We start from the raw sequence: 13,622 nt of genomic DNA, 5'->3' as shown, positions 1-13,622 counted from the left end.
ACTCATATTATATCATACTTACATAGAGTTGTGGAAATTCTATTTAAAATATCATAATGTTTTCCCATGTATGTTAGTTTTGTCCTGCATAAATATGTTCCTGCATTCTCAGCTGATGTATTTTTTATAAAGAGATCATATCTCACAGAAAAATAGTTCTCTTTGTCTCCAATAGGTTTACATTCCTAAATACAAAAATTCATTTTCAGTAAGCAAATATTTATTGAATAACTTCCATTGTTTAGTATTACATTAAGAATTGTGGGTGGCATAAAGGAAGTATTATACATAGTATTCCTGACCATAAGGAACCCTTATACATAAGACTGAACATTCTCTCCTTAAGAAAGAGATACTAATACAACCCCCAGAAAGAGCTTCATGTTGCCTCTGATGAAGGACATGCTTATATAATCAAGAGCCAGGACAAAATAAAGCTTCAAAATTCAAGCTCATTTCATTCAATCAGTAGCTTCTAACAAAAAAGAAATGAAAAAAAAAAAGTACTAGTGTTAAGGACTAAGGAAAATAGTGTAAATGAGAGCAGGAATGAAAACCCCAAAAGAAAGTCAGAAAGTTACTGCAGTAAAGTACGCTTTTACAGGAATTGAAAACTTAAAGCACTTTAAAGCTTACAATCCTCTAAAAGAATGAATAGCTAGAATATTATGCAGGGAGGCTAATTGGACAGTGAGGTGGTACAGTGGCTACAGTACTAGGTTTGGAGTTAGAAAGACTCAGCTTCCTAAGTCCAAAGATATATATATAGCTGTGTTATCTTAAACAAGTCACTTAACCTTTTTGTTTTAGTTTTTTCATCTGTTAGAATGAGCTGGAATCAGAAACGGCAACTACTGTAGTATCTTTGCCAAGAAAAACACAAATGGGATCACAAAAAGTCAGATATGACTGAAGATGACTGAAAAATAATAAGGAAATCTCAGACTGAACTAAAATATGCAGAAAATCAACAACAAAGATAATGTGATGTTGAGAAAAGAGAATGAAACTTAAAAGTCACAATGGAACTTGTGCTCCATACCTGCCACTAAGATAGGAGTGAACTGGATGATTTTGAGTCACTTCCTGTTTTTTGATTCTAAAACTTTAAAAAAAAAAAAAAAATAGGCAGATTGAAGTCAAGGTGCCAAGGAATTGAAAAGAGCCGAAATCAGAAAGGAATTTATGGCTTAGGTGTGTGAATTTGATCAAGTCAGTTTCTCTGAGCTTCAATTCCCTTGTCTGTAAAATGAAGTTGATACCATCACTGTGATTGATTATCCTGTGCAAAATGGGGGTGGGGGGAGGAACACTTTTTTATTAATTAGTTTGAAAAAAGAAAAAATTTTAAGTACATGGAAGAGCAAACATCAAAATCAATTATAATTTCCTAAAGACAATATTTGTTACACTGAGGAGAATCAAAGATTCTAGATAAAGCATCAGCCAACAACCTTAGCCCTCCTTGACAAAGAGAATGATATGGCAATCAAAGACAATAATGGTCTAGAATGGGAACTCCTTTATCAAAAATTTGTAGAGTAAGGTAGCAGAAGATAATGAAAAGTATCATGTCATAAAATAATGAGAGGCAGTGGAGTAAAAAACAAATTATAAAGGAAGCTTGGCAAAAGAACCAGTTAAGTTATCCCTAGAACATTAAGAATGGAACTGGTAGGGCATGAAAAGATTAAAAAATGGAAACATATGCAACATTTTTTGTTACACATTCTCTTCCAGTCCCCTATGTACTATGTAATGTCCAAAAAGAGTTTGGCTTAATTAATTACACAGGAAAAACTCTATGGAAAAAGTGACTTTTGTCAAGATTGGATTATACAGTTAAAAAGACAGCCCTTAGCACTTGTCCATCAATATAAATATCATGGGTAGACAGTGTATATATATATATATATATATATATATATATATATATATATATATTTAGTGAGGAGAAATCAGAAATAAAGGGCAGAGAGAAGCCATTCTGGTTTCAGACCTGGTACTCTATCCATAATACTTGTGTGTATGGAGGGGAAATCGTTTTTATCTAATATTCTTCTTCTCCCCTCCTTTCCTTCTTCATATATTATCGTTGAAGGGAACAAGAATATCGTCTTACTTTAATATGTCATATATCTAGTACTTTCTTGATATAGAAATTCCCTTGAATGATATAGATTACATCAATCTCTACCCATTTTTCCCATGTAATTCTTGCTTAGGTCATATCCATTTATTTGTAACAAGACTACTCAAATGTGCTGGCAGCATTCACCCTAATATCTCTTGACATTGCATGGAAAGTAACTAAACATTATATATGAATTAACATATTATATTTTTCTATATTAATGCTAATTAGCACACAAGCTATCCTTCACTTCCATTGTGACTTCTTTTCTTTCTCAGTCATTTATTTCTATCATGACATCATTTATGTCATTTTTCTTCTGGAATTGCTCATTTCTCATTTATAATATGTTGTGGTCTTCTCTCATCCACTCTGTATTTCTCCACTGACTTCTGAGTGATCTTCAACCTCAGTTCTTTGGAAAATATTATATTCCTTGTGTTATAGTCTATTATTAATGATTATTAATGTTAAAATATATTCCCTTATTTTATTGACTATTGAGATCCTTTTAAAAGACCTAGATATGGTTTTCTAGAGATGATTAGGTGGCATGGTAGATATAGTGCTGTGCCTAGAGTCAGGAAGACTCATTCTCCTGAGTACAAATCTGGTCTTGGACATTATTTGCTGTGTGACCCTGAGCAAGTCTCTTAATCCTGGTTGCCCCAATTTCCTCATCTGTAAAATGAGCTGAAGAAGCAAACCATACCAATACCTTTGCCAAAAATGGGGTCACAAAGAGTTAGATATGACAAAAACTACTGAACAACAAAATGATAAAAATTATTTTGGCCATTAATAAGTGTTAATAACTCATTTACATTTATAATCAATTTAGGAATATAAGGAAACATATGAAATATATAAAATATATTTATATTTTAGATCTATAGTTTTTAGATAAAAATTATATAAAATATAAGGAAACACTAAAAAGTGTTTGCCTTTCAATAATTTTGAAAGATAGTGGTGCATGTATTATTATTCACAATTTATAGACAGAGAAGCTGAAGCTCAGAGAGATTGAGTTGCCCAGGATCACACAGTTCCCAAGTGTTAATGTCAAGATTCAAACCCAAGTTTCTTGACTCAGAGAGTGATTTTTTTTCCCTGCTTGAAACTGCTTAAATTTATAAGGAAGAAAAATGTGGTTATTATAGAATGCTAGTTCATCTATAAAAAGAGCATTTGTTACTTCAACTTTCTTCAAAATGATTTTGTCAAAATTATTCCACATTCTTATATCTTGGAAATAACCTAAAATGAGGGGGTCATCTAAAGACCTAAATGCCTTATCAATGCTCATCGTAAGTAAAACTGGAATTCCTTAATATGACATAGATCTCAGGTATTTGATGACAGGATCTCATATGATTTTAAGGTTTTAAATCAATCTCCCCAGCAATCCTATCTCAAAACTTAAATTTCGTACTAGAAAAGAGGATGGAGTAGATATCAGGAAAGAGAGAAAGACAATGAGAATATGAGTGCTTACCTTATACCACTGTATTGGGCTTAAAGTATTGTTTGGGAAGGCAATTATATGGCATGCAAGAATGCTAGTTGTCCCCATATATAATGTTTGTTGGCTGTGATAATCTGCTAGCCCTGCTAGGTCTTTGCTGGAATCACCACACCAACCACTACTCCTATTTTGAACAGTTAGATTCACGAAGATATTTTGACAGCTACCTAAATCCCTGCAAATAAAACAACAGAGTTATCACAAAATTCTTGAATCAGTCATAAGTGCCAACCAATCAATCAATAATTATTCAGTACCTAGAATGCAAAAGACATTGCAATTTTAGAAGATCTCTTGTTCAACAGGGTCATCTCTGCTACTCAGTATAATATTTGTCCAAATGACTGTTAGGGGCAAGATATTTTAAAACCCATGCTCAGTTGTCTTCTGTAACAAAGAATTCTTTAACCAATGGAAATAGTCTGGTTCTGATGTCATCACTCAAATAAACTGCCTTCTCCAAAAATACCAATGATCACTTAACTGCTAAATCTGATGGCTTACTTCTACTCCCAACCCTCCTCTTTCCTTACCTTGTTGCAACACGTGAAACATTTGACCATCCTTTCTTCCTAAATACTCTCTTCTCTCTGGGTTTTTCAAGAAATAGGCTTTTCCCCCCTGATTTTCTTCCTACCAGTCTGACTCTTTATCAGTCTTCTTTGCAAAATTATCAACATCAAGCTCCCATTACTCTGAGCAAACTCTTTCCTGGGTCAGCTTTTATTCTCTCTCAACATTTGATCTCTCTGGTTATCTCTGGTTATACATTTGCTTATCTTTGTACTGGTGAATCAAAATCTATATATCTAGTTCTAGTTTTCTTTTGAGCTACAGTGCCACATCACCAACTGCCTAATGAATACTTTAAACTGGATTCCCAAAATACATCAAAATCCACAATTTTAAAAAAGAACTCCTTATCTCATTCCTTCTACTGGCTCTTCCATGGACCTTCTCTATTTCTATCAAGGAGAGCATCACTTTCCCAGGTTTGCAACCTTGTGGAATCATCAACTTGTCACTTTCCATTACCCTTCATGGTTTATTGGTTGCTGAATGTTATGATTTCTGTCTTCATAGCTTCTCTCACATCTTTTTCTTTGTTTTTAGTTGCACAGCTACCACCCATTTGGGGTTCTCAGTAGTTCTCTTCTAAATTATTGCAAAAGCTTTCTAATTGGGCCCTCTGCCTCCAGTTCTCCTCTCTCATTGCTGCCAAAAGGATTTTCCTAAGGCATAAATGTGTGTCAAGTTCTCATTCAATTAATTCCAGTGGTGCCTTATTATTTCATGAATCAAATATAAACTCTATTTGACATTTAAAATGCCTTACAACCTGGCCCCAACTTATTTTCTAACTCTATTAAATATTTATCCCTCTTCAAAGACACTCTATTCCAGTGAAACTATCCTTCCAACTTTTCTTCATACATGCTGCCTCTTCCCTTATCTTACTGTGATAAAGGACATTAAAGAAACCATTGTTGTTTGTTGTGTCATTTTTCATTTGTGTCCCACTCTTCATAACCTCATTTGGGATTTTCTTAGCAAAGATATTGTAGTGGTTCATCATTTCCTTCTCCAGCTCAGATGAGGAAACTGAGGCATACAGGGTTAAGAGACTTGTCCAGAGTCACATAGCTAGTAAGAATCTGAGATCAGTCTTAAATTCAGGGATATGAGTCTTCCTAACATCAGGCTTGGAATTCTATTCACATACTACCTAGCTGTTCCAAAAGAAACAATTATGCCATATGTATTAGAGAAAATAGATTAGGAAAGCTATATACTTGATTTTGTAAGTTAAAAATGGGTGGATTATTTAAAATGAGTTTTATTTAAAAAAAAAAAAAACTTTGCTGTGGCTGTGATTTTGTTATGGCTGACCCTCACACACTTTAAATATATTCTTTTTTGAGAATCCAGATTGTCTGTCAAGCCTCAGGTCAAGAACTACTTCCTACATGAAATCTTTTCAGATCTCACAGCTTCTACTTCTTTCTTCTCAAAATAACCACATATCTATTTTGTATTTCTACTGTGTAATAGGAGAAACTGAGACTAGTGTTAGTCTCAGTTATCTTCAGCAACTGAGACAGAGATAAATAGAAAAAAAAGAAAATGATTAATAGAAATAGATGTATATATATATATATATATATTATATAAGTAATATATACATGTGTATGTGTGTTTACATATATATATATATATATATATATGAAGAATGCAAATATTTTTCTCTTATGCTTCTCCTTCTTCCTAGTGTCACACAGAACTGAGTATGTTGCTTCACATATTAATATAACAATAATGGACTATTATTCCACCAGAGTCAGAATGATTTAATATCTTCCTCCACTAATATAGTTAACAGTCTCTAATTTGAAGATAGAGCAGAGAAATCATTTGGTGGTCACATATTTGAAAACAAACAAACTTCAGTCAAGGAATTTATTATGTTCCTGATTTTTTTATGCAGCATGATAAATGTGGAAATATTACATTAGAATTATGCATGCTTAATATATATATCAGATTATTTATTGTTTAGGGGAGACAATGAGATAAGGGAGGGAGAAAAATTTAGAACACAATGTTTTGGAAGGGTGAATGTTGAAAACTATTTTTGCATATGTTTTTAAAATATTTTTGTAAAAAAGAAAAAAGAATAAAAACAAAATAATTAAATGTTCAAACTCAATTTTAAAAAATTAATGAAATAGTATTCAAAAGATAAAAGTTATACATCTCAGGCATACATATATATATGTATATATATATATATATATATATATATATATATATATATAATAGGATAACTAGCTAGAGAGCCTAATTTTACCTCTACAATCTTAACAGAGCTAATATTCTCACAGTTGTTAATCAGATGGTGTATCTAACCCTTCTGATTGTATGGCAGTCTATTGATAAAACAATCTTGAAACAACAAAAAGGTTAAAACCCAGCTGGTGGGGAAAAAAATAATCTGTTATTTCCTTTTCCTTTACTGTCAGTATCACTCCAGAAGGTTGACTGAGGGACAGGGATTGAAATCCTTGCTTCCAAGGCCTAGACTTTAACAAGATGAAAACCAGTTCCCAGTATCTGGATTCCAAAACTGAAAAAATGAATTTCATTCTCATGTCTTCCTAATGATTCTCAAAACTACCCATACTGCCCAAAATTCTCATTTAGCCAGTAAAGTGATTTTCCTAAATTTGTGACCAAAGAAGAACTGGAGATTATTATTGATCACAAAATAGATAATTCTGATTATATTAAGTTAAAAAGTTTTTATACAAACAAAACAAGATTAGAAGGGAAACAATAAACTGGGAAAACATTTTTACATTCAAGGGTTCTGGCAAGGACCTCATTTCTAAAGTATATAGAGAATTGACCCAAATTTATAAGAATTCAAGTCATTTTCCAATTGATAAATGGTCAAAGGATATAAACAATTTTCAGATGAAATTGAAACCATCTCTAGTCATATGAAAAGGTGCTCTAAATCACTATTGATCAGAGAAACGCAAAATTAAGATAAGTCTGAGATACCATTACACACTTCTCAGATTGCCTGAGATGAAAAGAAAAGATAATGACAAATGTTGGAGGGGATGTGGGAAAACTGGGACACTAATATATCTGTGGAACTGTGAATGAATGCAATCATTCTGGAGAGCAATTTGGAACTATGCCTAAAGAATTATCAAACTGTGCATACCTTTTAACCCAGCAGTGTTTCTTTGAGGCTTATATCCCAAAGAAATCTTAAAGGAGGGAAAGGAACCCCCATGTGCAAAAATATTCGTGACAGCCCTTTATGTAGTACAAGAAACTGGAAACTGAGTAAATGCCCACTAGTTGGAGAATGGTTGAATAAATCATGGTATATGAATGCTATGGAATATTATTGTTCTATAAGAAACGATAGGCAGGATGATTTCAGAGAGGCTTGGAGAGACTCACATTAACTGATGCTGACTGAAATGAGCAGGATGAGGAGATAATTGTACATGACAACAGTAATATTACACGATGATTAAATCTGATGTACCTGGCTCTCTTCAACAATGAGATGATTTAGATCATTTCCAATGGTCCAATGGGCTTGTGATCAAAAAAGAGACAAGACTGTGGAAATTGAGGATGGCTTGCAACATAGCATCCTCACTCTTTTTGTTGTTGTTTGTTTGCATTTTATTCTCTTCGTCATTTTCTTTTCTGGTTTGATTTGATTTTTTTTGTACATCAAGATAACTGTATAAATATGTAGGCATATTTTGGATTTAACATATATTTCTACCATGTTTAACATCTAGGACTACTTGCCATCTAGGGGAAGAGAGTGGGAGAAGGGGGAGGGGATTGGAACACAAGATTTTGCAAGGGCAAATGTTGAAGAATTATCTATGCATATGTCTTGAAAAATGAAAAGCTTTAATTAAAAAAAAGTGATTTTCCTAAAGCACAGGATTCAACCATGTTATTTCCTTACTAAATAATCTTCAGTAGCTGTCTATTGCCTTCAGGATGAAATACAAAGCCTCTTCTTCATAATCTACTTCCCTTTAACTTTTTCCATCTTCCTACACCTTACTCTCCAATCTTTGATTCAGTAACACTGGCTTCTTTGATTTTTTTATGAATAAGACACTCTACTTCCTTGCTTTAGGCATTTTCTCTGGCTCTTTCCCATGCCTAGAATGATGTCCTTTTTCATCTCTACCTACTGGTTTTATTGTCTTCCTTAAGTCACAACTAAAATCATATCTTTACAGGAAGTCTTTTAAAATTTCTCTTAATTTTAGTGCCTCCCCAGTATTATTTCCTATTTATTCTGCATATAGTTTATTTGTTGATTGTCTTCCTTATTAGAGTGTAAGCTTCTTGAGGTCAGGGATTGTCTTGCTTTTTTTTTTTTTTTTTTTTTTTTTGGTGGCCCCAGCACTTAGTACAGAAGAAAATACTTATTATACCCAAGCCATACCTATGCCATATATATATATGCCAGTAGATTAAGTACTCAATAAATGTTTATTGATTTGACTGACCATGAGCATTAAAGAACAGCTATTGGTTAAATTGGCTTTTGGGACAGCCTGCAATGGAATCTAATCAAAATTAATAGCATTGATTTTACAGAAAGCTTATTCCAATTGCCAAACTGACAAACTCTTAGATATATAATCAGTTTGTAAGTTAGGGGTTGAATTCTCTTAGTATTTCAAGTTCTAGATCTTATGGTCTTAACTCAATCATATGACAATAAGAATAAGAATAAAACATTTATTATCTCATTTTCTTTATTTAAGTAGGGTATTCTTATAACAAGATAAATACAGCATAATTTGAGTATATTTCTTTCTTTTAAAACTGCAAACTTACCTTATGACAAATTGATATATTCCTGAGTCTTCCAATGTCAAAGGAAAAAATAAAATTTGATTCAGATACTGGTGGACTCTAGAATTTCTGTCCAGAGTTATTGGAGTTATGCTAGAATTTTTATAGCAGGTCACATTTTCATGACTGTATTTCCCTTCTCTGAGTGTATAAGAAAGAGCAAAAGGCTGTCCTGCCACAAAATGTTGACTTTCGGTGCTGACTTTGCATTTCTCTGTTGAGAAAAGAAAAAAAAAAAAAGGAAAGCTTGCTACAAAGAAAATTCTTCATTTTTCTTTTATTCATTCTATAAATATTCAGTCACCTTAGCTGCCTTTCCTTGACCCTTTAGTCAATACAAGTGTTCTCAGGGAAATCAATGATGTGCATAATTTGGTCTATGATCATTCAGAGCTAAAGTTAAATATAAAGTAAATGTCTGAAAATAAGGACAGTATTCAGATTTGTACAGGAAGTTTCAAATAGTTACATAAGATCACGAAGCTCTTCAAAGATCTCAGATATATACCAATTACTTCTTATTTCTATGCATTAACTTCCTGTGGGAGTCTTCTATATTGCCATGCTAAGTCTCTGACCTCCTTCAAATCTGTCTCAAAATTTCAAGCAATCTTTTTTTCTATGCTTCTTCAACATTTCGGCATTTTGTTGTGTCAAATTCTAAGACTTTCTTTTGTTTTCCTTTCCCCACAAAATGGACTTCCCCAAACATCAGAACGTTTTAAAAGACATTTTTGAGGTAGATTCCTTAAATTCTTGAAATCAACCACTTCTACTTTATACCTTCTTTAACTTTCCTCAAAATCACAAATGCATTCATTCTACTTTTTTTTTTTAAATTATAGCTTTGTATTGTCAAAACATATGCCTGAGTAATTTTTCAACATTGACCCTTGCAAAAACTTCTCTTTCAAATTTTCCCCTTCTTACCCCCAACTCCTCCCCTAGATGGCAGGTAGTCCCAAACATGTTAAATATGTTAAATACAACATATGTTGTATTCATTCTACTGAACCCCTTATAGGGTCTGACATGGTAGAATACTATTTTCATTCCTTTATGCCCAAGTACATTATAAATTTCATGCAACAGCTTTCAACATGTGATCTGAAAGAGCTTTCCTGACTTCATGTAATATACATTAACAATATAATAATTAGCCGCATTATATCTAGATTTAAGATCTGTTCATTTTGGTGAGTTAATAAAATAATTTGTAATAAAACACTCTAATATTAAGCATACTTTCTCTAACATAAAAAAATTCAAACCCAAGTTCTCTGATTCCAAATTCAGAGTTCTTTCCATTTCATGAACAGTGGATTCACACTATTGCGGACCCAAGTCAGAGTGCAATGTAGAGTCCTGATTGTAGGACCTGGAAACTTGGATTTAAATTCTTGATTTATTTACTACTTATATGACCTAAAACAAGTCTCAGTTTGACAGGCGCCACCCATTCAATGACTTAAGGATGGGTAAAGACTTCAGCTTAAAAAAGCTAAGGTCCAACAGGATAATTTCAGAAAGGCCTGGAGAGACTTACACGAACTGATGCTGAGTGAAATGAGCAGGACCAGGAGATCATTGTATACTTCAACAACAATACTATATGATGATCAATTCTGATGGGCATGGCTCTCTTCAACAATGAGATGAACCAAATCAGTTCCATTGGAGCAGTAATGAACTGAACCAGCTACACCAAGCGAAAGAACTCTGGGAGATGACAAGAACCATTACATTGAATTCCCAATCCCTATATTTTTGCCTGTCTGCATTTTTTATTTCCTTCACAGACTAATTGTACAATATTTCAGAGTCATATTCTTTTTGTACAGCAAAATAATGGTTTGGACATGTATACTTATTTTGTATTTAATTTATACTTTAATATATTTAACATCTACTGGTCATCCTGCCATCTAGGGGACAGGGTGAGGGGAGGGGAAAAATTGGAACAAAAAGTTTGGCAATTGTCAATGCTGTAAAATTACCCCTGCATATAACTCATAAATAAAAAGCTATTAAAAATTTTTAAAAATTAAAATTAAAGAAAAAAAAAAAAACACTAAGGTCTCCCACTGCATCCAAGGTCATTTTTAGCAGGCCTGATGTCTTATCTGGCCCCTGAACCCACATGGTTCCAGAGGAGAAAGCAAAGCTGGAGATCTTGCACAGCCCTCCTTCACTCAAATCCAATCCAATTTGTTTGCATGTCCTGGCAACACCTTCTAGACATCATTATCTTGCAAAAAGAAGGACAAAGAACATGGACCTAAGACAAGTTTAGGCCTCAGTTTCCTCATCAGTAGAATGAGTTGCCTGCATTAAACGATCTTTAAAGTTTCTTCTAACTTCAGATATCACGATCACCCTCACTTTTAGTAAATGTGGTTCTCCAATGTTCTAACTGACAGGGATCTCTCTGACGGGACAATGGCTGAAATCTTAGAGCTCAAAGAGGTGGAGGGATTCCTGAAAGGCAGACTAAATTATTACTAAATTAATTTAATACTTACCTGCTCTGGCAAAGTGAAGGAAAGCCACGATGAGACCGAGTAGAAGCCGGGACAGAATCACCATACTGGGCTGTGGAGAGGACAGGGTATGCTTGAAAACCCCAATTTTTCAAGATTTAGAATCTCCACAAATAGCCAGAGTCAAAGGGTGGGGCCCCAGGGATCCAATTAAGACTGACAATGTTTGCAACTGGAAGAACGCTGTGTGCCTGCAAAAAAGATGTGCACAGCTCCTTCTCTTAAGCTCTAGGACCAAGATGCCGCATTGTCGTTAGGAGTGTTTCCACAAGTTTTCAAAACAAGCAAAAAGATCCCGCCTAGGTTTTCTTTCTCTTCACCTCTCTCCTTCCCGCTCCCTCCTTCCCCCAATCCCAGCCCTCAACATACATGCAAATCCTAATTAGGATCCTCACGTCTCGGGTGCCCAAGGATACGAGTTGGGCCCCTAGAAGCCCCACCCGCCCCAAAATCGCTCAAACATCCTTCTTCGCTTCGCACCAGGTTCCGGTATTTCTAGTTCCCCAAGAGATGTGAGTGCATATGCCAAATGTTCCCATTGTTCTAATTCCCACGGATAGAAAATGTGGGTGAGGGGAGGCGATCTTCGTTCTCCCGGATGTATTCCCTCCTTGGATTTTTGTTTCTTACTTTGGGAAACACCTGCCATCATTCACAGTTGAGCTAGAATCTTTGGAACCTCGGCAAACAGCGCCTCCATAGAAAGGTCCTTACCCCATCGGGGGAAGGCTGTGCCAGAGCTCTCTTTCCCCCGGCTCCAAGACCTCTCCTCACTCAGTTTCTGGCTCCGCACTCAGGCTCCCCGCGTACCCTGGAGGAAGCGGACCCCGCTTCGTTCCATTCCAGGAGTGCCAGAACAGGCAGCGGCTCTCAGGGGGAAAGCTTCCAGGCCTCCTTTATTGCTGCTTCCTCTTTTGTCTGTGAGTAAAGGAGGAGCCAGAGCTTCTCCGGTGTTCCCTGTCAGCTGGGTGTGACCGGACAAGATGGGACTAAGTATCTGAGGAGCGAATTTAGAAGCTAAAATCACATTGTTCGGCTTAAACAAGAGTTGTCCAGGTATTGAAGGATTTAAAGTGGACCAAAAAAAAAAAAAAAAAAGACCGGCTAAGGGATGAAACATTCCTCGGATGCCTCCATACTTCTTCCCTAAAAGTTAAACATCTTCCCCGATATGCGAGTCCCCAACCCATTTACAATACTTAAGGCATCCTAGATTTAGAACTCAAAGGGAGACCTTAACAAGACATCTAGCGAACCACCGCATTTATAGATGAAAAAACGGCCATGAAGCAGTAAAATAACTTGACTAAGGCCACACAGACAGTAAGTGGAAGAGCAGGATTTGAACTTAAGTTCCCATAATCCAAGTTCGATACTCCTTCCAGGGTACCACACTACTTTGGAAAAGTTGTAATTTCATCGGTGTATGTTCCTCACCAATGTCTATCCCCTCTATAGAGGATAGGTTAGTAGTTGGAACGGGGGAATTGCTATGGACCAAAATTGAACTCAGGGTTCAAAACCTTGTCATGAGCTCCTTGAGCTCACCTAGTAGCAAGAAAACATCTTTATGGAACTTTATTGATTTGCGATCACAGGTAAGTGGCTGCAGTGGATAGAGTCATACTGCTATGCTAAGTCTTTGAATTCCTTCAAATATGGCTCGAAATTTAATTTAGTCATCTTTTTTTTTTTCTATGTCCCTTCTTCAACGAGTGGTTACTTGAACACATAGTCTGGAGTCAAAAAGACATCTTCCCAAGTTCAAATATGGCCTAAGACACTTATTAGTTGTAAAATGTGTGACCCTAGATGAACCAAGGTTTGTCCTGTTTCCCTCAATTTCTTCAACTGTTAAGTGAGCTGGAGAAGGAAGTAGCGAAATATCTGGTACCTGCCAAGAAAATCCCCAAAGTGGTCATGAAGAATTGAAGCAACTGAAAAAAACAAACAATGATTTGCAAAGCCTAAGGAATCCCTAAGGGTCCCTTCTGAACCCACTACA

General features: G+C 35.1%; 1 protein-coding gene across 5 annotated transcripts in view; it reads right to left on the bottom strand.

Annotated features, from left to right (window-relative positions):
- The window catches only part of IL1RL2 (interleukin 1 receptor like 2), a 33,985-nt gene extending 21,388 nt beyond the window's left edge, over positions 1 to 12,597 (bottom strand). The window contains exons 1-5 of one of the 5 annotated variants that reach the window (XM_031958810.1): positions 12,248 to 12,595; positions 11,600 to 11,669; positions 9,060 to 9,291; positions 3,633 to 3,837; positions 23 to 185 (exon numbers count right to left, since the gene is read on the bottom strand). In XM_031958810.1, the coding sequence (XP_031814670.1) occupies positions 23 to 185; positions 3,633 to 3,837; positions 9,060 to 9,291; positions 11,600 to 11,663 (664 nt within the window). In that variant the 5' untranslated portion in view covers positions 11,664 to 11,669; positions 12,248 to 12,595. The other 4 variants (XM_023501253.2, XM_023501252.2, XM_003766713.4 and 1 more) reach the window with 4 other exon arrangements.
- Between the last annotated feature and the right edge of the window lie 1,025 nt (positions 12,598 to 13,622).

Source organism: Sarcophilus harrisii, chromosome 3, assembly GCF_902635505.1.
Source record: "Sarcophilus harrisii chromosome 3, mSarHar1.11, whole genome shotgun sequence".
NCBI classification, from domain to species: Eukaryota; Metazoa; Chordata; class Mammalia; order Dasyuromorphia; family Dasyuridae; genus Sarcophilus; species Sarcophilus harrisii.
Note: the sequence above shows the minus strand (reverse complement) of the source record. Positions and strands in the feature narration are given on the sequence as shown.